Source organism: Lepisma saccharinum, chromosome 5 (assembly GCF_977018435.1).
Source record: "Lepisma saccharinum chromosome 5, izLepSacc3.1, whole genome shotgun sequence".
Classification (NCBI taxonomy): domain Eukaryota; kingdom Metazoa; phylum Arthropoda; class Insecta; order Zygentoma; family Lepismatidae; genus Lepisma; species Lepisma saccharinum.
The window spans coordinates 27,445,499-27,471,712 of record NC_139233.1 but is presented as its reverse complement, the minus strand read 5'-3'; the positions used below and the strand labels follow the sequence as shown (position 1 = coordinate 27,471,712).

At 36.7% G+C, this 26,214-nt stretch overlaps 1 protein-coding gene across 2 annotated transcripts in view; it reads right to left on the bottom strand.

The window, feature by feature from the left end:
* Positions 1-9,949: 9,949 nt before the first annotated feature.
* LOC145988267 (retinol dehydrogenase 12-like) overlaps positions 9,950-26,214 on the bottom strand; it is a 33,704-nt gene continuing 17,439 nt past the window's right edge. For both annotated transcript variants that reach the window (XM_083123133.1, XM_083123134.1), the window contains exons 3-7: positions 26,018-26,206; positions 18,420-18,578; positions 16,918-17,037; positions 13,032-13,239; positions 9,950-10,668 (exon numbers count right to left, since the gene is read on the bottom strand). In XM_083123133.1, the coding sequence (XP_082979259.1) occupies positions 10,533-10,668; positions 13,032-13,239; positions 16,918-17,037; positions 18,420-18,578; positions 26,018-26,206 (812 nt within the window). In that variant the 3' untranslated portion in view covers positions 9,950-10,532. The remainder of the gene's footprint in view (positions 10,669-13,031; positions 13,240-16,917; positions 17,038-18,419; positions 18,579-26,017; positions 26,207-26,214) is intronic.

Sequence of the window (26,214 nt, the reverse complement as noted above, 5' to 3'; positions counted from 1 at the left end):
AAAGCAGGCTATGCATTAAGCACCAGTGTATCTGTGACAAACAATAAATGTTCTGTCTCAGGATCTTCTGTATCATTTGTTACTATGAATTGCACCTAAGTTTCTCTTATTGTTCATTAGCAACAATGGTGTGGTGATTGAAAATGGTATTCATAGTGTTTCTGTGTTTTATATTCATTTTAGGTTACAGGTTGTTGATTTTTTTCTGTTTAATGACAATGCTTCTTTACTCCTGCATCATTTACTTTTTGTTCATAATTGAATTTTTCCCATTTGGTTTATTCTGTGATTGTTAATCTGCATGTATACACGATAAGGCATAAACATGTAGATTTAATGAGAAGGAAAATTTATTTACTTTCTTTTTTCAGTATGATCTCTCATTTTGTGCAAAAGTTATTTTCAATATCTCCTGAAAGTGTCATTTCAGTTTCAATATTCAATTCAAAATTTTGCACATATAACCAACCATGAACTCACAAAGCCATGCCACTTTGAAACAGAAAGGTGTGTTTATATATGCACAAATGTGAACAAGAAAAGCCCAATTTTTAAATTAAATGTAGCTTAGCACCCCCATTACCCTGCACTAGAGAAATTTACACTAAGCTCCCTGCACCTAAAATATTACAGTACTGATAAATTCTTTCATTGTGTACTAAGAAGTGTTTTCAGCATGTTCTAAATGTGGGAAGTGTACTATAAATGATAAAATAATTTATAGAATGCACTTAACACACTTGCAGAATATATAATATTGACAATATTCCTTTCCATCACTTTTTCAGCATATACAACACTACCGAAGCACATTAAATGTGAAGTGCTTCAAGAGAGTGTTTGAAAAGTGAAATATTTTTTACAGTGGAGAAATGTATTGGAACTTTTCCCTTGCAGGTATGCAACCTGCATGAGCAAGAAAAGAAAAAAATTGATGCATTTCAATGTGTCACTCTACACACTAAAGATGCATCAAATTTTTTGACTCTGACACGTTTAGGTGCATCAAACGAAATATCCACTTTAATGTGTCATTTGACACATTTATTTTGATGCATGAGTGATGCATTTTAGTGAATCATTTGACACATTTATTTTGATGCATTTAGGTGCATCTTTCAGTTTGATGCATTTTTAATGTGTCATTGGAGTCAAAAAAATTACGCACTTTTGTGTGTCAATTGACACACTTTGAGTTCTGTGTGAAAGTTGTTGCTTTTTCCTCCTTCAATTGTCAAGTTAAATGTGAGTCAACTGTATTTTTATTCTAGAAACTAAGTATGAGTACTGAATTGCGATATATCTCATGTGTGCAAGAAGTGTTTTCAATGTGTTCTGAAAGTGTTGCTCAAGTATTTTCACAAGTGTTCCAAATGTGTAAAGTGTACCAGAAGTGATCAAAAGTAGTTTCTGCAGCACACTTCTTACACACTTTTGGGACACATTTATATTGGAAGCACTTCTTGCACACTTCTTTTGCTGCACTTTTTGTACACTTCCTGTACACTATTGAAGCACTTCCTGTACACTTCTTGTGCACATTTAATGTGTACAAGAAGTGATCAAAAGTAGTTTCTAGGAAGTGTGCAGAAAGTGTATTTTTTTTTACAGTGTTGGAAGTAGGGATGGACTATATCGGAAATTTGATATGGTGATATATCGTCACAGACGATACGATATTTTTCTGTATTGTGATATCGGTGATATAGTGTCTCCATGGTGTATATTGCCAAATATTACGACAATATATCACCAACGCAATATATATCGCCAAAATATTGTGATATATTGTCTAGTTGATATTGTCTGGACGATATATCACCCAACGCTACTTCAGTCCCTGAAGATGAGAGATGTTGGCTCCTGAAAGCTTGGAAACATACCTGCAACTAGCTTGGCTAATATTCCGAGAGAATCACTTCATTATTCACCACCAGGAAGCTTCAAAAATTGAATGAGCATTTTGTTGAAAAGAAACTCAATGAATTCATGTTTATTGAAAACACATAGCAAATCATTCTACAGTACTTTCATTGAGAAGGAATGTTTAATTATTTTTGCCAAATCTAAATATGGAGTGATACATCTACTCTTATCATTTTATGAACTTTGTGCACTATTCCTCCCCTCACCGTATTTCTTATGTAAATAAGAGAACCAAATGTTTTTGTCAATTAGTTAATACTAATTCTGATGCTGGAACTGAAGAGAGTAATCACAAATCTCATTTGTGTATAATTACATGAAAATGCAAGAAAGTTTTTCTACTATCATATATGAGTATAATATTACTTAAGTGAAATTTAGAAATTTCGCGTAAGTAATTTTAAACCGTGTTTACTGCATCCATCATGAGTATAATATCTTCAAAAATATGTTTTATTATTTAATTCAGAATGAATAATTGAAAATTGCATGCTGAAGGAAGAAGAAGAATTAATACATAATAAGAGATAAAGTGAACCTGTAAAGTCAAGTGTTGTGAACATAATTTCTCTCATAATAATATGTAGTTTATAACATGAACAAACATGTCATATATTTTTTTAAAATGTTCATTTGGAAATAGAAAAAAGTTCATAATAAATAAATATGAATTACATTAGAATCTTCAAAATATTATAACTGATATTTAATGTTAAAATATTAATTATTACAATTAATCCCTAAAATATTTTTTTCATGTAGTAATTGTGTAAAATAAATGAAAACTTTAAATTTTGCATTATATCTGAACAAGAGCATGTTGTTGGAGGGAAGAGAGGAGTGGGATATATCTGTCAAAATGTTCAGATAATGGAAGTTTTTGCACTATTTTGGTATCTATGTCAGGAATCTCTGCTAGAAATTATGAAAAGACAGAAAATGGAATGTTAATTATTTGATCGTTATTGTTATCTTTTGATCTTCACTTTCAAAATAAATCAAAGATAATCAGGCTGATAAATTATTTAAGGAGCTCATTTAAAATTTCACTACATTAGACACCTGTATGATTTCCTTTGTTTGTATCTAGTTGCTTCTAGTCTGTGTATTTCTATTTGTAATTTCCTTGTGTAAAATCTCGGAAGCTATGGTAGTTTAAAAATGTAAATATTGTAAATAAAGATAAATATATGTAAATTGGATTTTATTTAACCAAAACAGCATTCCAAGTAGCATAGGGGTTAAAGCTGTGACTTTGTAATCAAAGATTACTGGGTTCGATTTCCTGTTAGGGTAAGGTTTCAAAATGGCCAGATCGGTTTCCAGATTTATCACCACTTGACTTTTACCTGTGCGGATACCTCAGGATGCTACCAATGTAACACATCCCCACAATATTCCAGAATTGCAAGCAAATATTCAAAACTACGTTGATGCAATTTCACAGCAAATGTTAAGAAGAGTCTTGAAAAACGTGATTAACCATATTCACCTTGTGTGAATCTCACAATGGCGACCACTTCCAGCACTTATTGTAAATATTGTATAATATATTTTTCCCACGTGTGTCTTTTTGATCACCCTGTAGAAAATAGGCTTACAGTCAAAGTGGTCCAGATGCATGGAAAACCTGGTCAAAATTAATTTTTTGGTCTGTCACCTCAGAATGCAGATTTTTTCCACATGTTCTATCATTTTAGGGAAGCAACACAATATTGGACAGTATTATGATATTTCAATGCCAATTGCACTCACAATACAGTAAACCACGACTTATGCATTGTTCAACGTATTTACAATTTCCATCTCGATCGGTTTCAACCTCAGCCAGTGGCTGGAGGGGACGTTTAACCCTAGAACACTAACTTGTTTTTAGCCAAGCATAGTTATTAACCCTTCGTCTGACAGACTACTTTTTTAAAAGGGTAAAAGACCACACTCAAATTTGAAAAGAAATTTTTTACTTACATATCTTTAAAGAATACATCATTATAAATACTTTAAATACATTTTGAGAATTTATATGTCTGTTACACAGTCATAGCAGCACTTTGCCTGACGTTCCCCACAAATCGCTCTTGAGCACTTGTCACAGAAGAACCGAGTCATTCTCCTCTTGTTTGAAGGACAGAAAGCGCAGATTTTGCGACCTTGTTGTGGTTGTGGTTCTGGGGGCTTATTTAGGACAGGAACATCAAGAATTTCTCCAATCATTCATCGCAGAGGTTTCCTCAAACTTCTTACCTCCATTCTTTGCTGTAACCAGGGTCCAGTTAGATGAACTTGTAGTTGTTTGGCAAAGTCTGGCCTGTTCATAGGGGTTTCATTTTTTTTTACTTTGTTTTCCACGTAGAAAACATAAGTATTCACCAATATAATGTTAATCATATTATAAAATATACATAGGGGCCACCTCCTTGTTTTCCTGCTACAGGACATGTTGTTGCACATCTGGTCTAGTGCGTCAACAGCGCTTTTAGTTTCATTATAACACTCAATAATATTGGACTGATTGGGTTGACACTAGGTGTTTCATGACAAGTAGATAAGACCAAAACAACACGGTTCTTCTTTGTTTGGTGTGATACCAGTCTCTTAGCACCTTCAAAGCAGAAAACACTTGTCCCAACTTTCCTTGAGTTGGAAGACACCATCTCTGGAGGAAGTTCAGGCTTGTCTCGTCTGATTGTTCCAATCATAGTTAGCTGGTAATCGGGCTTCAGTAATTCATTCGCTAGTGGGATATCAGTAAACCAGTTATCGCAAGTAATGTTGCGACTTGATCCCCGAATACTTCTTGTTAGCTCAGATACAAAATATTGAGCTTTTGGTGAAGGTCCTGCGTAAGTTATTTTGCCAACATAAGGAATGCAATCAACCATATACTGGGATGTTGTGTCACACATTATAACCAGTTTTAAGCCATACTTTGCCGGCTTTTTTGGCATGTACATACGAAAAGGGCATCAGCATCTGAAACCAACCAATTGCTCATCAATGGTAAGATAAGAGCCTGGCTTGTAGAGTTCTCTGCAGTTTGATACAAACTATGTCCAAATTTGCCTTAGAGCTGCAAAAGGATCATTTTGTCTTCTTTCTTCCCTCGTTGCTGGGTCATCAAATCTTTGCAGGATAGTAAAAAAAATGAAACTTTCACAGCTCATTGTGGCCTTGTACCTATCCTCACAAAACTTGGTGTCAAACATTTCTTTTGTAGGGAGATGGTTATTTTTTTGTGCTGCTGAGAGAACTAAAATTCCAATAAACGCATCAAATTCTTCTTCAGTCAATGGTGAAAGTGTTGTGCTCTGCGATTCATAATTCACTTTACGTGTTTCTATTGCAACGTTAGTCCATTTAATAATTTCAGCTTTCATGTCTGGTGTAAAGATTACAGAGAAAAGGGCTTTTGGATCAACAACATTATTAGCTTCACCCCTAGGACCTCTACGAATATGAACTATATCTCTTTGTAATCTCCTAGAAGGCCTGTTTGAGGGTTCGGTTGGTTGAGATGACCAAGTTTGTAGTGTTTTTTTACCCTGCCCTTTCAGAATGTCCTTTTCACAAACAAGAATATTTTCATCACTGCCTGAGGGCTTAAACATATATATAATTTTAGATTTCTTTCTTGAACGAGAGTCTTTTGTTGAGGGAATAGCCTCTTTCCTAGAGTTATGTTGCGTTTTTCTTACCTTCTTTGCTAGTGGTGGTTGTATATCTTCATCAGCAAGTTGAATATTTGAAGAGAGGTTCTGCTCTGTATCACCAGCAGGCTGAGTCCCTTCATCATTATTATCATCATTGGGTGGTTCTTCATTGTCATCGGAGGATTGGTCACTTTGTTTAGGAATGTAGTTGAGATCTGCATCAGTATCATCTGAGTCTATTGTATATTCATGCTCCACGTGGTCTGAAAGTTCACTTCCATTGTTATCACCGAAATCTTCTTCCAAATACTTCAAAATGCAATCTTCATCTGTTTTGCATGCCATGTTACTAAAGATATACTACGTATACACTAAGCCTTAGTCTAGCAGACTATGCGAACTTAAAAATTAGCAAAAAACGTGCACGTATGGACCTCCCGGTCTTACAGCACCAACAGCTGGTGCCCAACTGAAGATACACGGAGGGGTGGGGTGCTGCGGGCAGGGCAAGTAGGAGAAGTAGAAAAACCGGAAACCGGCAGTTCACAGTAGTCTGACATATGAAGGATTAGTGTTCTAGGGTTAAGGAAGTATAATACATCGTTTTGAAGTGTGTATCTCAGACTGCTCTGTGGAGATGACTGGATTTAAGGAGTCTTAAGGATTATATGCATCTTCTCCCCCCCCCCCCCTCCAAAGAATTTGGCTGAATTTGGTGTTACAGATAATACTTCTTTATATGTTTGTTTCTGGCATCTTGAGCAGCCGAAATAATCACTGGACCATGGACAAGTATGTTGTGTTGATAGAGCGAGAAGTGCAGCTCAATTTTCTGCTTGGTCCCCATCTCAAATTTCACTATGTCTAGGCCCAGTCCATAAGATAGTGCTTATAGGATCATTTCTTGAGGAGATCTCTGTCTATTCCTGTTATATCCACCACTTTGTTGGAGTTCTGGGGAAAAAATATTTTTTTGGTATTTTTGTCGGACGTCCCACTTCCCATTTGCCTTGGTGCATCTATAATAATGCCTAATTCCATCTTCATCTCGGCTTGTATCTTCTGTTTTATTTTCTTCATCAACTGTTTATTTACCTTTCAACTCACCTGCCATTCTTTGATTTCCATGCAGTTCCACGAAGTGTAATGTAACCTGGAGAGGCTAATCTGGAATGTGTCCAGATTTTCGTTCCTATTACCTTCATATTTTTGGGAGTCATGCCACACACACATCACTATTGTGTAGATCTGGGCTAAGTAAATGAATATAACACTTTTCTGTGAGAGCCGTGGTTTCCTTCTTTAATTGAAGCCTGATCGGCCAGCAAAATCTTGTTGAAGGTCGAAGATTTTGTCAAATTGCAACTTTTCCTAGTTTCTTACATTCATAGTGTATGCTGCACAAAGGATGTAAAGAAAATGTCTGTGTGTCTTGAAATCCCTCTTTCTTGGCCCTCTGCTTACATTGAAATTGCCCAGATGTCCATCCCAATCCAACTTGAGAAAAATGAAGACCTCATGTATCCAATTGCATTTTATGACTTTTTAAGGGGAAAGAACGGGCAAAAACTACTTTTGGATCATGATACTAGAAACATTATTCTAACATAAGATGGTTTAATCTTAACTTGACCTTGTTTAAGTCATTTTGTAACTCAACAAGAAGCATCAAAAAAGAAGAAAGCTGTGGTTTTTAGCACCAACTGGAGTTACGACGCATTAACAATTTAATACTTGATTAAACCAGATAACAAAAGTATCTCCTTATAATTAAAGTTTAAAGCTAACAAAAAATAAGTTTCAAACTGCAATTGGCATCTGATAAATGTTTATAAAGACACAAAACTAACTACGTGAAAAAGTCCTTTCTGCAACAAACTAACAAAAATCAAATCATAGCCAACTGAGGGTGACACTCATTGTGTAAGATCAGGTAGTTTTCAAAATAATAGACCTTTTACTCTAGAATTGTAAGGGTACCAAACCTATTTTCGCAATTTCAATTTTGGGATTTAGGCCAGATTTTCATTCACTTGGACCACTGTGAGTGCCATGAAACTATTACCAAAATCTGGACATCAGCAAAAGCAAACCTCACAAAGATTGCATCCACTAGAAGAAATTCTAAACATGTATATTTTTCAGAATTTGGAACATCATGGTGGTTTTTCAAAAAGAAGAACTTTAGAAAATGACTGCTGGACTAAAGGTTCATTATGGCAGACGTGTATAGTCTGTCTGGACGAACTTTTCAAACGCTTACTTTTCAAAGTTTTCACCGTGTACAAAAACAATCACAGCTTGTTGTAGAGAAATTAAATCATTTTTTTTTTCTTTTTGAAATAACAGGCTTTTAGTGGAGGTGAAATTTATAATTGTACCTCCCAATAATGAAAGTTAAAGAACAAAGAAGAAGAAAATTTCGTGTTAGGCATGCCCCTGTGGCCATCACAGTAGACCAAAGTAAATTAAACATGTAGTATGTAGCAATCATACAAGCATGCAAAGTTTTGTAGGAAATACACATAAGTTTTGGGGAAAAAATAATGTGTAAGAGCAGCAGTGTTGCCAGCTTATGGAAAAAATATCCAGACTTTTGTTTCTAGTGTCAGCCCTATGTACCAACATAGGAAGCACAACAAAAGATCACACTTTGTGGTGATTTCATTCGCATTCTCCAATTTTTTTTTAAAAAAAGGAAGTTATGCAACATTTTTGAAAGTCTTAATTTTCAGGCCACGGTATGGCTGCGGTGGCTCAGTTGGTAACGCATCTGACTACCATGCTAAAGGTCCCGGGTTCGATCCCCGGTCGGTTCAAATCCGGGCATTTTTCTAATGTTGGAAGCGACCCCGGCGCTCACCCAGCATCGAATGACATGGGTCCCTGGGGGAAACCCTGGGGGGTAAAGGCAGTCAGGGGCGTGATGCTGATCACATCACCCCCACTCACGACCAGATCAAGAAAGTGTGGGGCATTACCCCCACACCCCTATACGCCTTCATGGCATGGTGCTATGCACAGGGGAGTACTTTACCTTTTTTTTTCTAATTTTCAAGAAATGTTGAAAATTGGGCGTATATCCCTGGACCGCTAATTGTCACATGATAAAGCATTCTCTTGCTAGGTTTATGTCCCTCACAATTCTGTTTAGTGTACTTAAAGCTGGGCTGGACCTGTCCTTGATGCCAGGAAAATCATTTTCAAAAGTTCCTCTCCTTTCGAAAAACATGATCTTCAATTATCATTTTTTGAACCACTGAACTTATATTTTTGTTATTTTATTATGTTTTTCTACCACTTTTCGGTAATTGTGATGAGTGTTGATCTTATTAAATTGTAGAGAGGACAGACACAAAGAATGCCTTTAACCAGGATGGAACACAAACCTGAGAACTTCAGTGGTGAGATCGAAAGTCTACCACTTACGTGTTTGGCTACCTAGCTGACAGAGCCCAGGGTGGCTACTCATAGGGAATTCCTGGAATTCTGGGAATTTTGCGTGAATTATGTGCTCTGGAAATTATGCGTGAATTTTTATCCATAGACGTGGAAACTTGCAACTTTTATTAATGCAAATCCCTTGAATTTATAAATGCCCTGAGGCAATTTTTTCACAGTAGAGTTTTTATTTTTATCGAGGAAGGAAAAAGAAGCTGCATGGGAAATTAAATAAAATTCTCTCAATCAGTTTACTTTGTTAGTGACCTTTGTAGAACATTCTATATGACATGCGAAAAATTATTGCATGATAAAATATCTTGAAGTTCATTAGGTAAATTTGAGTTTGAAATTCTATACAATTAACAATTTTTCGCAGATTTGTATACATTGGAACCACACAGACCCTTTAGTGGCCACCCCGAGAGCCATGAACTTTATATAAGTATTGGAGAGAAATTATTTAGCTCATGCAGGGGCTGTGAATTAGTGTAGATAGCAAGTATTATAGACCAAAATGCATGCTTTGCATCATCTCACTTAGCTTTGTTTTCCCACTCTTTCTCAGAACCATGCAAAGAAATCAAGGATGTCTGTAATTATGTACTTTTGTACATTTACCTTTAACTTGCCAAAATTCTTAAAATACCTTCCATCGCCAATACTGCTGTCATTTTGGTTTAGTCCCTATGGAGGTACTCATCGCCTTGTAATCACCCGGGTTTGATACCCGGTGGAATCACACAGTGGTTCGGATCTTACTTTAGACTGTAGGTCCAGTCCCAATTAGCTCATCTGTGCATAAAGTGGACTTTAAATAAAACTGAAACTATGGAGGTACTACGTGAAAATATTATCACCAGACATATCTGTGTGCAAATTGATGTTTTGAAAAAATATATTTAAAACTTCAATGGAAAAATTGAGTTTACAGTAAATGGGAAAATATAATTCAAAGTCCAATGCATGGAATATATTATAAAATAACAACTAGTAACTTGAAAAATACAGTGGGAAGTAAAATGCATTTGTAAGAGCAATGATAATACTCCGTGAATTGTTCTCCTGAAAAGTGCTCTGTAACTAAAAACATTTAGGAAACACTGGGACAGAAGTTTGAAACATTTTTTTTATGAACTTCTTCAGATACATCTTTGATTTATAATCTATGTAGGCCAGTTTCACACTTAAGTGATAAGTGACATGCGACTTGATGCCTGCTATCAGAGAGACATGCCACTTAAGAACGAACTTTAAGAAACTAATGCAACCATTCACACTGGACACTGGGTCATTCAGACGGGGACATTTTTTCCTGGACTGTACATTGTGTCAACTCACTCTGTTGTAGGTTTGTGGCAAATTCTTTTTTCAGGCTGCAGGGTAAAGTGGCTAGTCTGGCGTGTGTAGTTTGTGGTGAAATGTCACTCCTCGCTGGTCACCTTGATATGAAATTATCCTGTTGATGTCAGCTGTTTATCACTTTGATGCAGAATTGGGGTAAAGTTACATTTGCTAGCATTCTCTGGAGGATGTTTCATCTGGCAGAGGGTCAAGATTGAGTTGTACAAGCTTCAGACTTTCATGCCATAACTTACTTGCAGTCTTCATGTTCCATGATGCCGGGGAAGAATATGCTTCCTTGCAATCCCTGCAAGGTGAAAAACAGATCTATGGATACTCAAATGTTCCTCATGTGGGTGTATACTCTGTCTCCGGAATCTGTGGAGCAAGGCCATGCATAACGGAAGAGAAGGGGAGAAAGCAAGTTGGCGGAACAAAGTAGTGCACGCTGGTGCAAACGGCTGGTAGCCGCACAAACTCTCCCTTTCATGAGTTCATTGATTGAGCCCTCTCAAGTCAATATTTGCTCAAACTTGTTTTCATTAGCTCACTCCAGAGACTCCGGGAACAAAGTGTACCTTATATTTATTTCCCTCTATTCTCATAGATTTTGTATTATACCATAGTTATATTTCTAGATTGCAATAAATAAGTACAGTGAAACTTCGATTTTATGTTTTTCTTTTCATGCAAATAAGCTGAAAAAACTTAAAATGCAGGAAAATATAAAATCGAGGAAAATTTTGTATTTGCTATGTTGGGACCATCAAGATTGAATGTACAATCATGGACACTTCTGGGTTGTAACGATTCCATTGAAAGTTAATAGAATTGTTATAACCAAGAAGTGTCCGTGACTGTACAATGTGGGGAAATGTAAAATCTGGGAACATAAAATCAAGGTTCCACTGTATATAAACATGTATTTGGAAAATTAGATGTTGGAGTGTGTGAAGTGCCCTGAATAATTCTGACTAGATTTGGAACTAACTGTTACTTCTAATGCTGTTACAAGCTAAGTAAAGCTAACAGTAACTGAAAATCAGTTACTTCTTTTACAAGTAACTGGTAATGTAATTTGGAGTTACTTTTACTTTAACTGTATATATATATATATATATATATATGCAATATCTTAAATAGAGCTGGACCTATGCCACTTTGAAGTGATAAATTATATTCTTATAGATTTCCATCGATACCTAGACAGATACTTTAAAATCGTAACAATTCTAAGTAGTTCAGAATATTTACAAATTTTAATATTCAAATTTTTCATTTGAACCAACATTTACTCAACCAGCAAGACTTTGGTCATAGAAAAGCCATGCAAAGTCCTGGGCAAAGTCCTGGCCATGTGTTACTTGCCACATTGCAATGTTAGGTTAATGCATGGTCCCTTTACTTGTAAATTTTGATGGTAACCAGTGGTCATAACCACAATTTTGGGATATTGTAATTGGGAAATACTTTTAATTATGAAGAACTTTATAAGTTTCCACAATGCAGCTGTTCTATTAGGCTGATTGATGCATAGTTTTGTGTTCCTGAGCTCTACCCATGGGGTACCATTTGAAGCATAAGAGCTCTACCTATTAAAATAAATTATTATTTGATTGATATAACACATAATTTTGCCACAAGAGATGCTTAAAAATAGCTCAGTTTTACAATGTTAATGCAATTTTTGCATATAGAGGTTGGGGATGGATCAAAATTGGTCCAAATTCCAATAACGACCTCTTCAAAATAACGATCCTTTTCCCGGGGGCCATGAATGGTCATAGAATCCAGAGTTAACTGTACATATTTAATCACAAATTGCATTTCTCTCCACAATGACGTTGCACAAATATTGAAAAGAATATTCCTTTTTCATAATGTCCATGATATTTAGACTGTGACAGTGTCAGGCAGCATTTTTGCAGGCCACGAAATATCCAGACTGGAAAAGAATTGGCAGGTTGTGGTGAATAAATTTGAACCTATACTTTTTATTACAATACATTGGTGTTGGTATCACCTAAGCCTTAATTTTAAGTCAAATGTTTGTCTGAGAGCATAGTGAGTTCATGTGTGTATAATCATTCTCAACATGCCACAGCTTCTTGGAACAAAAGTAAATACCAAAAATTATGTTTTTTTCTAAAACAATAAATAAAATGTTAATCTTTATGCACTACATTACAGCACGTAATAGTAATTATCTTTTAGTGCAAACGTTAATTTTTTGATAATCATATTAGTGATATAAAAGTACAGCCCATTTGCTATTAATGCAAGTTATATTTTATACAGAATAAAGTAACTAAAATTAACTTATGTACTATTTAAAGTAATGGTAACTGTATCCGAGTAACTTTGTCAAATGAGCTGGTGTACTTGTTAGACAAAGTAACTATGACTCAGTTACAAAGTAACTTTCCAAACAGTGATTCTGACCAGGACTAGGCTTCCATCATTTCTAGAAGCATTAGTGGTCAATAATGCCATTTATTGAGAATTTGACCCCTCCTCTGTTCCTTTGGCATGGCGGGGATTGTATTTAGAAGATCTGTGCCAAATTTTATGTAGTATTCAAATATGAAATCTACCTACTATACACATATTGAACTAAAAACATACACTGTAGCATGTGAAATTTAGAACATTTAAAAATTTCAATCTTACTTGTAAAACAAGCCACTCTGATTCCCAATCTCTTCATCAACAGCACAGCAAATTGTAGTCTGCGCACCTTGCTCGGGAGTTTTCAGTAAGTACCTCCCAATTAAATGATTAAGCCATGAAAGTATAAAATAATCAGACGTCTCATATCTTTGAGTCATTCTGGTGTACACAATTCCAGGGTCAACTGCGTAAGTTGTCACTCCTGTTCCTGTTTAAAAGAAGTTCAAGATATTTTGAATATATAGGGTAATGCTAACAGCATGTAGCCTTAGAGATAGCAATATTGGTAAAGTAAAGGTACGCAAAATGTAATCTGATGCAAGTTTCTACACACCTTAAAAATTTTACCTAGTATTAAGACACAAATTCGCAGTAATTAATTGTATTTTGTAATTTAACGTCAACCTATGGTACTGACTTTTCAAAATGATTGAATATGGTCAAGTTGTTAGCTCATTGTTGGTTTCTTAGTTAACACATTGGGGTCTCACGACGGGCATAGCCCGCAGTGCACTTAAAGTCAATGTGGTCGAAAGATGGGCATAGCCCATCCTGCAGTATGCAATCGCTTTGCTGATTGAACTATGGGCTATGTTCATAGTTTGTCTCATGTGCGTGTTCCTTCAAGCCACTTGGTTGAAATTCCGACTGCTAGGTGACTCATGTCCTATTTTTATCTCGCACCTGCGACTGTTTGTTGTCAGGTTGATGTACGTTGCATCGTTTAGAATGGCATCATTAGATTCAGACCGCATAGCAGAAATTCTGCATTCCATTTGTTCATTAGGTCAGTGGTGAATGCGTATGTAATTTATAAGAAAGTAAACAGGGAAAATCATAATATGTCTCTGGAAGAGTTCATCATCCAAGTAGGGGAAGCGCTGTTCATCAAAGCAGGTGAAGATATTCAAGGTCAAACATTAATGTCAACTACAGCAGATAGGCTAACAGGCTGCCATTTTCCAAGGAAAATCCCCCCTACAGAGAAAAAGTTAAGGCCCTGTAGGTCATGTAAAGTTTGTGGAGACAGGCACAAAAAAGAAACTGGCAAGTGGGCAAGTGGGCAAGAAAAGACACAACATTGTACTGCCCCAGCTGTGACGTTGCTCTCTGCATTCCTGAATGTTTCGAACTTTTTCATACAAAAGCTAATTACCTGTAATTTGTAATTATTTTTTGTTTTGTGCACATAAGAAGTATTCTTATGCAAGATTCAAAAGATGTATTGATAGTTTATGTAGTTTTTGCATTGATAATTACGAACTTAAAATATATCTTCTTTGTAGCTACTCAGTGGTGATTTATGAATAAAATATATCTATATTAACATTTGTTACAATGTACTTTTTCTTTTTTCACAAAACATTGCTGAAAAAAATATTCAAAAATGTCTGAAAATTAAAAGAAAATTTAACAAATTTTTGTTTATTGAAAAGAGGAAGTTTTGTATATTTAAGAAATGTGTGGTAAAATATAAAAATATTTTTTTCTATGATTTTTTTAAAAACAACCAAAAACCGCAGGCCAGAGGTAAAAATGCTGTATTATGAGGCCAGGCCCGAATGTGTTAACCAGTGGTTGGATAACACCTAAACCTACGAGACAGACCACTTTGTAAAGTTGAGATGAGACAGACTTGCTGCCCAAGACTCTTGGACTTTGAAAATTTACATAAACCAAATTTACATTACTATGCAATTTTTTCAGGCATATCAAGCAGATACTAAGTCATATATTTTATTTATAACAATTACCGACCTGCATGGCAGAATGGTTAATTCAGCATGCTACAATGCCCATGATCCTAGGCTCGAATCTCAGCCTGGGCATCGGTATTCTTTGTGAGTGTCATCAATTTCATATCATCACTCATCTTCATCTTTGCAATTAGCCAAAAGTGGCAGAAAACCGAAGTAAAATAAACCAAAACATGATTGCATATATTCAGGATAAGGTTCCCTTTTTTCGAGGGTTAGTAGTGTCGAAATAAGGTGCTAAATGGAAAAACATTATTGTTAGCCTTAATGGCCTTACATTCTGGAGGTTTGGGCTGTGACTTGCTGCATATGTTGTTTACGCTATATATTTAAAAAAAAAGAGAGAGGCATTTACAACTCAAAATGAGGTTAAGACTGCTAAGTCTCATCTCGATACCATCCCTAATTTGGGCGAGCAGGAAGGTCATGGGGGTTAGAGCACAAACCCTCACACAGCTAGTGGCAACGTATCTGAAATATCATATATGTACCTCTTATTGACTAACTTACATGATTTTCATGGAACAAGTTCTTTCCTTGTGTAATCCTTATGTTATGTAGTGATGAGTAGGGAACGGAACTTTAGGTAAATAAATGTTTTTTCTGCGATAAGATAGAGACCCTCGTTTTAGCCAAAATTCTGACCATAACCTTATATGTCAACACAGCAAATTTTATTTTACATAAAAACACATATTTTCCAGTTTTCCGTATGTAGATACATATTTTGCGAATTTTTATTTTAAATACATAAAATCGCTCATTGACTTCAGCTACCTCGAAATCCTCGAAGGAAAAATGTTTATTCTCCGCACCTCTTTCATATCAAGAGTGCTAGGTTTGTTTTGTCTTTGAACACACTTTCTGGCAGACTTTTGGCACCTCGTCTACGATCCTATTGGGTGAAAATATTACCCAGATGAGGCAAGTGTTCAATGTAATGCAGAGCTTCGAGAGTGTTTCTGCTTTTGTCATATTCTGATTTGGTGCTTGTGCAGCAGTAGGTGTTTTCTCGTATGATATGCCAAAAGTTAAGGCAAGTGTTTCATCTCATTTGCAACAGTTCTGTAAAGAATATAAGGATGTGTTTTCAACTGATAGCAAAGTGTTATTTTGCCAACCGTGTGGTAAATCTATCGCAGCTGACCAACGTTCGCAAATTTCGCAGCATTTAGGTAGCAATAAGCATGTTGTTGCTTCTTCACGTTTGAGCGGCAGACAGGCACTTATCGGGCAACAAACTCCATCCACTTCTGGGGAACCGTCGAAATTGTCCGCATTGTCAATGGACTTGTGCAGAGCTTTTGTGTCCGCAGATATTCAACAACAGATTCACTGTTCAAATTAAAGAACTAAAGAACCCTGATTTACGAAACTTTCTCGCGAAATATACGAACTTCGAACTGCCTGATGAATCAACGTTGCGAAAAATGTATCTGCACAGGTGTTATGAGCAAACCTTACAACATATTCGCTCACAATGTGCGCATCAAAATATTTTGGTATGTATTGACGAAACTACAGACTCCACCGGTAGAAAAGTGGGAAATGTGATTGTGGGAGTGCTAAATAATGATGAAAATGTCTCAATGAAAAATTATTTGCTAGTGTGTAGAGAGCTAGCTGGGGCTACACATGTAACGATAGCAAGGCTTTTTAACGAAACAATGCAGCTATTGTGGCCGGAAGGCATAAAATTTGACAATGTTCTTCTCCTTGTGACAGATGCTGCAGCTTACATAAAAAAAGCTGCAGTAGGCCATGCCGTAATGCATGTAATATTTTGTTTTTGTTACCAAATGGTTTTTATTTTTGTCACATATTTTCCTGTTTTTATCACATATTTTCAACATTTATGACACACAGAAAAATAAATATTTCTGAGTTTTTTAGCACATAAAGTTCTGTTCCCTAGTGATGAGTATTGCAATATTTACTCTAGAAAGAAAGCACATTTTTACATTTCAGTCCCAAGACAAGCAAGCTATAACATGTTGATACATAGATGAAACATCATCAAATCAGCAAATTATACATATAAGTACAGGACACTTCCTGTGTGAAGGACTAGAATAATTTCATAATTCAATTCTATTAGTTGTAGTTGCCATAAAGTGCATTGAAATTACCTTTTAATCTCCAAGACAATTCTCTGGTGAAGAGAATGAGGGCTATTTTACTTCTGGAATATTTTCTTAATTGTGAGAACAGCTTTGATGAATCTAGATTATCAAAATCAATTCCACCAACTAAAACAAAAGAGGTGCTGTGTCATTAAACATTTATTTATTTATTTACTTAAAAGTTTCAGATACAGTGCTAAAAGACCATTTTATACTGAAACTGTGCAACAAGAACACAAAAACAACAACAACAAAACATGACAATACAAGATGGCAGAGGGAAAAGAAATGTTACACGTACATTCTTATCGATTGTTGGAAACTGCATTCTGGCAAGAAAATATCAATATTTACAGGCAGGTTATTATATAAGTCTGGGAGCCTATAGTAAAGAGACTGCTGTAGAGGAGAGAGCCATGTAGCAGGAATGTGAAAGAGCTTTACGTTGCAAGTTAGCCGTGTGGGTACTCGTAGATGAAATTGGGTGACCAGGAATTCTGTTTTAATTTTGCCGTTGATATTATGCAAAAAAAAATAAAAAATAAAAAAAATAATATCTGCTAGTTCATGACGAGTGTGTGGTGACTGGAATAGACATAACATCTGTTTCATGGAGGTGTCTGAGAGAAGGTATTCTATAGCGAACAATGGTGAGGAAATAGCTGAGGACAGAATCAATCCTGGATAGATTAGATTTAGAAGCCATAGTCCAGATGGGGGAGCAGTATTCACGAATGGGAGATAAAGGATTTGAAAAATATGCTAATGTATGATTGGTATTGAATTACACTCTGGCACAGATAACAAGTTATTTATACAACCTTTAAACTAGTAATAAGATATTTATCAGCAAGACAAATGTCTTCACTAGGATAATTTTACCCAATTTTGTTTTGATTTTGCAAGGGAAAAAAAAACATTTCCTTTTACATGGAAATACATAATAATTAATCACCTTTGTTGGTGAATAAATAGACTTAGGATATGGTTTTAAAAGTAGGATATTATATTCTAGGTTATTTTACTTGTGTGGCAACTATTTGTGATAATACTGTACAATACACATATTGACAAGATAACACAAACTACTAAATTTACCTCACTTTTTATTAACACCAATAGAACACATTTTCTAATTGTAAATGTGGTAATAAGGAGAATTAGGTGTAAATATTAGTTTCTGAATTTTCACAGGAGCTTAGAATATTATTCGAAGTCTGTATCTAAGAATGCCAGAATTCCAGGTTCTAACTTAGCCATTCAAGACTGTATCAACCAAGCCATTTCAGCTTCCATATAATCTTTTCCTTCTTACAACGCCCCTGTCTCATCTCTTTTCTCACAGAAATAATAGCAATTGCCATTTGACAGGATGTTATATTCTGTCTCTCTTCTCAGCTGGCTTAGAATAGCCAATTTTGATTTCTAAGGGAACATTTCCTAAGTTTCGAACTTGTCCTATGTATCTGAATTTATTAGCAAAGAAAATAAATGACAGTAATACTTACACCAATGCATGACTGATGACAAATTAATTATTCTGGCTGGCGCTGATTCTATTAAAACTGGCAACAACAGGCAAGTAAGAAGAAAATGCCCCAAGTAATTGGCAGCAAAAAGTTCATCAATTCCGTCTTCTGTTTTCCCACTGTTACTTGTAAGTATACCTGCAAAGAAAATTTGTTGTTGATTACTTACGTTGATTAGTATGTATATCTTTATAAGTGTTGCAGCAAATCTGTATAGTGAAAGTTAGACACTATTCCAAATTTTTATTCATTACTTAATGATTGATTTTTCTTAACGTGATCTTGAAATTCATGCAATACTTACACCAGATACATCAATATACAGTGGAATCCCGATTTTACGTTCAAGGATTTTACATTTTGCCTCATTATACACTCAATCCTGATAAACTCAATCCTGATAATTCCAACAACAAAAATGTTGTCCAAGGTGCAAGATTGGGCTCCGGGTTTGGGATGCATGCAGGTTCGAGTTTCTTGTGAGGAGCTTAACAACTTTTTCTGAGATTCCGGCCTGTGTTTGGGACTAGTGGCCACCCACCATCGTGAGGAAATTGGGTAGCTATGAATGAGTAGCGTAACCTTGTCATAGGAAACGTACAACAATGACTGGGGGTTTGTCGTGCTGACCTCACATCACCCCGTAACTACGTAGTTGGATGATCTCCCACCTCTGAAGGGAGTGAGCCTGGCAGTCAGTAGGCTGGCTCTCTTGGGCTGTTTCACCATGGGTTATTTTATTATTATGGAAGAGTAAGTCCATTACGTTTTAGGCTCTGTGTAATAAAGCAGCCTTTACTTACCAACCATCCAAAAACAATTTCCTTTGAAACAGTAACAAAAGATTTGCTTTATCTGTTTTACTTAGTTTCCTACATGTGTCAATTAGTTATGAATTTGTATATTTTATCTTCTTTTCTTAATATGTATTTTCTTCCTTGACATTCCACATTTTGGTCATCTTCAATTTTTTTATATCACCATGTAATATGATAGATAAGTTGTACTGTTTTTTGTGTATGTAGGATTGTAGGGCAAAACATTATATACAGTATTTATCACAACCAGTGGCAGCAATTGGGTTCCTAAACTAGGGAAGCAAGGTGGAAAAAGTTTTTTTTTGGGGGGGGGGGGCAGGGACAGTTTACTTTCCCTTGATAGATAAGACTTAGCATAGTATGGGTTCAAAAGTAGGAAAAATTTGGGGGGCAACTGCCCTCCTTCGTCCCCACCCTAATCGCTGCCACTGATCGCAACAGATACAAAACAAACATGAAATAGGTGTAACCCCACTGAAAATCATTAATAATTTAATTTATGGTAATTTTACATTGCTAAAAGCAACAATATACCATACAGTAATAATAATAATAAATATCAAGATATCAGCTACTATACATAAGACAAAGTAAACATAAATTCTGATTTTTTTATAATGAAATACACAATGCAATGACCCTTACACACCTGTAGATTCCAGATGCTGGTGCTGACTTCTGTGGCACATTGGTTAGTACAGCATGCTATGCTATGACGTCGAACTTCAGCCTGGACCAGTGACATCTATGGGGATAACAACAAGTGATACTGCCTTTCACCTATATTATCAAAACGTGCAGAGTCTAAAGAATAAGTTTTTGGACTGTGAATTAATGACGACTGAGTTCTCCAAATGCGACTGTGTGTGCTTTAGTGAGTCTTGGCTCAATTCTGATATCTCGTGTGTTGAAATTCCCCTCTATGAGCAGTTCGATGTTTACCGTAAAGATCGTGAAATGCGTAGTGGTGGTGGTGTTATGGTGTGTGTGAACAAGAAGTGGCACAGCAAGATACGATTGGATTTACAACGAGACTGCGAATTACTCTGGATAGAAGTAAGTACAAACCACCGTAGAAAAATACTTATAGGTTGTTTCTATCGGCCTGATAGGCGGAGTCCCAAAGAACTCTTAGAGTGTTGCTACGATTCCACTTTGGCAGCTCTGTCCAGCCACGAAGTTATTTTGTGTGGGGATTTTAATATGCACATAAAGTGGAATAATGCTGTAGATGGCATACCAACCACTGGAGACGAAGACTGGTTCATAGACAATTTTATTCATGGACTGGGGCTTCTTCAACACAACATGTACAATACGAGAAAAGATAAAAACCTTGACTTCATATTGTCCTCGTTTGAAACCTGTGACGTCACGCCCTCTTTGAATCTGCTTCATTCGGACCACGAGTCGCTGTGCGCTACCTTCAAAATCCCGGTGAAAGCGGGAGGCTCCCCTTCTGCACCCCCGAGGCATAAGATTCCGCTGTGGAAGAAAACGCCATGGGACGCCGTCCGTCGAGCCATTGACCTTTTCAACTGGAACCTGCTTTCCGAAGGGTCCATGACCGAGGCTGTCGAACTGTTTACAAGACGTTATTCATGCCCTAATTCAGGACTATGTGCCACATAAAACAATGAAAAGTAAAAAGTTTCCCCCGTTGTTCGATAAAGAGTTGCAGCATCTGTTGCACAACAAAAAGAGAGCATGGCAGCTGCGGAAAAGTTTCCCAATCCCCACTCACACAACACTTTCAAAGCACTTCATAAGCATAGTAAAGACCTTATGAAACAGAAATACACAGAATATGTAAACACAGTCACAAATGAACTCCTTACTAATCCGAAAAGATTCTGGACATTGCTAAATTCACGGAGACAAACCAAACGCATCCCTTTGGAAGCAAAACACAATGGCATTTCAGCTGTTGGTAATGATGGAGCTGAACTATTCAATCAAACATTTCAAAATAATTTTGTTTCAAATTATGTTTTGGATCACCCGCCTATCAAATCTATCTGTTCTCACTCTCTTTCTACCATCTTTACAGAACCAGGTGAAGTCTTGCACTTCCTTACCTCCTTTTCTTCTCACCGAGCATCTGGACCAGACAATATTCCTACTATTTTCCTTCAAAAAACAGCTCACTCGCTAGCTACTCCTCTTGCAATGTTATACAATATGTGCTTCTCTGAAGGCTGCTTTCCCACTCAATGGAAGAAAGCAAATATCATTCCTATTTCTAAATCTGGCAATGCAAACAATACTACATGTTACAGGCCCATGTCTCTCCTTTCCACACTTGCTATTGTCTGTGAAAAGATTCTAAAAAATAGACTTCTGAAATTCACATCCCCTTACATTAACCCAGCACAACACGGCTTTCTTCCAAATTCTTCATGCCTTACCAATCTGTCTTCTATGCAATCCTATGCCATAAAAGCAATTACTAATCGTAATCAGTTGGATGTTGTGTACTTTGATCTGTCCAAAGCTTTTGATTCAGTGGATCACCATTATTTACTGCATAAATTAGCTAACAGATTTAATATAACTGGAAACACATTAAAAATAGTGAAAGACTATCTAAGAAATAGACAGCAACGTGTTATACTTCCTGGAACTAATTCTAGCTGGCTTCCTGTTACATCTGGTGTGCCGCAAGGAAGCGTTCTTGGCCCTCTGTTATTTGTATTATATCTGGATGATCTCACAGAGCTCTTTAATTCCCCCATCTCAAGCACAATTCTAATGTTCGCTGATGATTGCAAGATTATGAGAGAAATAAAACAGCCATCAGACATGAAACTTCTCCAAAGTGACATAAATAGATTCTCCGAATGGGGTAAGCGATGGAAACTGACCACAAACCCTTCGAAATGCTCTTACATAACAATTTCATTGAAGCAAAACATTCTTGAAGGTAATTATACACTAACCGACATCACTCTAACAAAAGAAGCACAACACCGAGATCTAGGTATCCTCATAGATTCTAAACTAACTTTCGATAATCACATATCAACCATCACAAAAAAGGCAATGCGTATGCTAGCCTTACTTTACAGATTCACCGAAATCCATAACCCGAAAGCACTTTCCATTTACTTCAAAACTTATGTGTCCCCCATTCTAGAATACTGTTCACCCATCTGGAACATGGCTGCCCCTTCTCATACCTCCATGATCGAGCGTGTTCTAACCTTTTTCCTCTCCATCGTTCGATATAGAGTGCCGGCCCTGAGACACCTACCTAAGAGAAATCTGCTTATAAAGTTAAACATAAATACTCCAGAATCACGTAGATACGTTGCAGATATGAAATTACTACATAAGATAATTAATGGAAACCTAAGACGCAGCATCCCACTCCACGAACTCTCCCTCAGAGTGCCTAGACACAAAACACGGAGCAAGGAAACTTTCCACACTGCAACTCCAAGACTCTCACTCATTCAACGTTCACTATTTCATAGGCTACCAAATCAGTTCAATGTAATCTCAAACCAAACCGATATATTCAGTTCATATCCATCTTTTATCACCATCATAGAAAGAATTGTATATAAGTAATGCTTTTGTGAAACACATCTGTTTACCTTGGAACTGTCTCGACTTGTTTATGTTTATATTTATATTTTGTTTACTTTATTTTATCTTGTTTCGTGTGTTCATTTTAACACTAGTGTACTGTTTTACTGTTGTTTCTTTCCGGTTTAAAATGGCTTCTGCTGTACTGGAAATTTCAATAAATAAATAAATGATGCCAGGGGTCCTAGATTCAAATCCCAACCTGGCCGTGGGTATTCTTTGTGAGTGTCTTTTCCTCAATTTCATTATATAATCACCAGTGGCGAAGCTCCTATGAGGATTTTGAGGCTTAGCCTACCCAAAAAATGTTGAAATTAAAATGTTCTTCTACTCTGTAACAATCAAAGTTTGTTAAAACGAATTAAACTATGTAATCTGAACGTTTGGTTCTGCCGATCCTGCCAGGTGTCTCGGCAGTCAGGCCAGAAAGAGGAGAGCGCATTCAGTCCAAAGTGTGAGGCTTTTGACAAAAAGCCTCGCGGTAAAAGGCAGCTACAGCATGAGCTCTGTGTAGGTGGGAGGGGAGTGGACTGCCGATTCGCTGGGTTAAAGCAGCTAGCCTCAGAACCAACCTGTTCTGCTTTTAGTCTTCTTGTGCAAAGTGCGTCATTCACGCGCTGCATTGTTGAATGTTAATTTACTTCAAGTGCATGCACGCGTGTGTTTATGTGTGTGTCACATAGTGTATTTATGTTATAGAAATGGCTGATACTGAGAGAACATTGACGTCATTGTTTGAGGAATTAAAAGATAAACCATTTTCAAGTTGGACTTATGAAACCAAATGTTTCTTACAAAGATAGGCGATGGACACCACATTTAGATATTAAAGTAGCAGATGGAGAAAGACAAAATAGAAAGTTTCAGTTTTCATGGTATAAGAAATATCCTTGGCTCACAGGGTGCTCTAATACAAGTAATTATCAATTGTAATTAATACAAAAAAGTTATCTCCGTAATTCAATGAAAAATGAAAGATTAAGTTCTCTCAGTACAATAGCCATTGAAAAAACTGGTTAAAGAACTTTCTATTGATCAAGGCTTCAAGGAAAGAGTAATTGATACCTTTGCGACCAACAAGAATTGACGCATGGACCTGCTGTATAAAAAAATATAAGGTAAGCATATTTTTCAGTCTACCCAGTATTTACGCCTTAGCTTCGCCACTGATCATCACTCATCCTCATCATCGTGATTAGCCAAAAGTGGCACTAATGGATTGGCTTTGTAAACCCTATAAATAAAAATATATAACTTAACTATAAATAATCATATAGATATCCACTTGGATAGCAGAAGTCAGATAGTAAAGCAAATTTGGTTAGGTAAATTTTTCAAGTATCATTCCAAAGTGGAACAAGACCGAGAATCTCAGACAGCAAGACTTGTCTTTGCACCATCCCTATACTTGATACACACATCTCATGACTTTTAACATTATGAAAGTGTGAAGGAAATTTTAGTCTCTAAGTGTACATTGTGTGGTACTCTCTCACTTAAAAAGAGCTAAACATTGGTATTTGGAAAATGGGACTTGAACCATTATTTTTATTAAGTCGTAGAGAGTAAAAAAAAAAAAAAACAGCAAGTTCTGACCTGATTTCTACATTTTGCACTCAATTTATCCTTCTATAATTATGTGGGATTTATTAATTTTTATCGCCTTAAGGTAGATTTTTGATTTCACTGCAATTAAATGAACAATTTTAATTTCCAAGAAGCATACAAGTATGAACATGAAATATTTATTATGACTTAAACCTTTAACTTAAAAGCTAGGAAACTACCAATGAAGAGTTACAAATTATGAGGTATTAGGTGCATCCAGAAAGTAAGTTTTCCACTCGCCCACAGGAGGCAGGCCATGCGTATTGAAACCAGTTTTGCACATGCGTGAGAGGCACATGCCCTGGCTAGTGAATGTCCTAGAAGATGCCTCCCGAAAGTCCTCAGTAGCATCACAGCAGCGATGAAACATGGTGGCTCTTATTCCATCTCCCTCCACGTGCAAGGTTCATTCGGTGATCAAGTTCTTGAACGCACAAAACATACAGCCGAACGAAATTCATCGTCAGCTGTGCCAGGTGTATCGGCCAGACATCATGGGCAAGCAGATGGTACGTTGTTGGTGCAGGACATTTACTGAAGGCCGTCAAAATGTGCATGACGACGAGCGCAGCGGGCGGCCATCTGCCGTTATGGACGAGCTTGTGGAGCAGGTGTAGCAGCGCATATTAGAGGATTGTCGCATCACGATCACGGAACTCAGCAGCCATTTCCCGCAGATTTCTCGATCGTTGTTACACGACATTATTACCAAATGCCTCTTGTTCCGGAAATTGTGTGCCCGGTGGGTGCCGAAACAACTGACGCCCGAACACAAATGAAAAAGCATGGGCACGGTGCTGACATTTCTGCAGCATTACCATGATGATGACGATTTTCTCAACCGGATCATCACAGGGGACATTGCGATGAGCCATTCAGAATAAGCGATGTGGTAAGCTCAGTGCCGGAGTGATCTTGCTGCATGACAATGCGAAGCTGCATATGGCTAGGTGCACTGCAGCCCTTCTGGACAGGTTTAGTTGGGAGGTGTTCGATCATCCATCGTACAGCCCGGATCTTGCTCCCAGTGATTACCACCTGTTCTTGCACCTGAAAAAGTTCCTGTCTGGTCAACATTTTCACAGCGAAGAAGAGGTTCAGACGGCTGTCACACAGTGGTTCGGCGCTCAGGTGGCGGACTTCTACGATGCACATATACAGAAGTTGGTCCCACGCTATGACAAGTGCCTGAATTCCGGTGGGAATTATGTTGACAAGTAACTGGACAAGTGCTGTATCTGTGGCAATAAATCATTGAATGAAATAATGTTTCCTTTTTGAGCACAAGCCCAGGGAAACTTACTTTCTGGATGCACATAATATTACTATGACCATTCAAGAACAAGGTAGAAAAATGACAATCAGGGAATAGATTTACAATCTTGTATCTGGTTGTTCTTTAGTAGAATTGTAGTCTACAGGTTTCCCATTGTATTTGTTCTTTCTTTAATTTAATTTAATCATCATTCATTATCATTGTCGTTAGTTTTATAGGAGTGTAGAAACATGACATTCTATAACAAAATGGTATGCAGATAAGACAGTAGAAATAATACTCACCTGCATTATTAATAAGAATATGAATCTTCTTCTCCTTCTTTTTTATGTCTTGTGCACAATTATGGATGGAAGTGAAAGACGCTAAGTCTAGTTTTTGTATTATTACCTCCTCCTGTGTCTTTTGCCTTATCTCATTTGCTACATCTTTAGCCTTTTCTAAGTCACGGCAGGCCAAAATGACTCGAGCACCTGCAAAT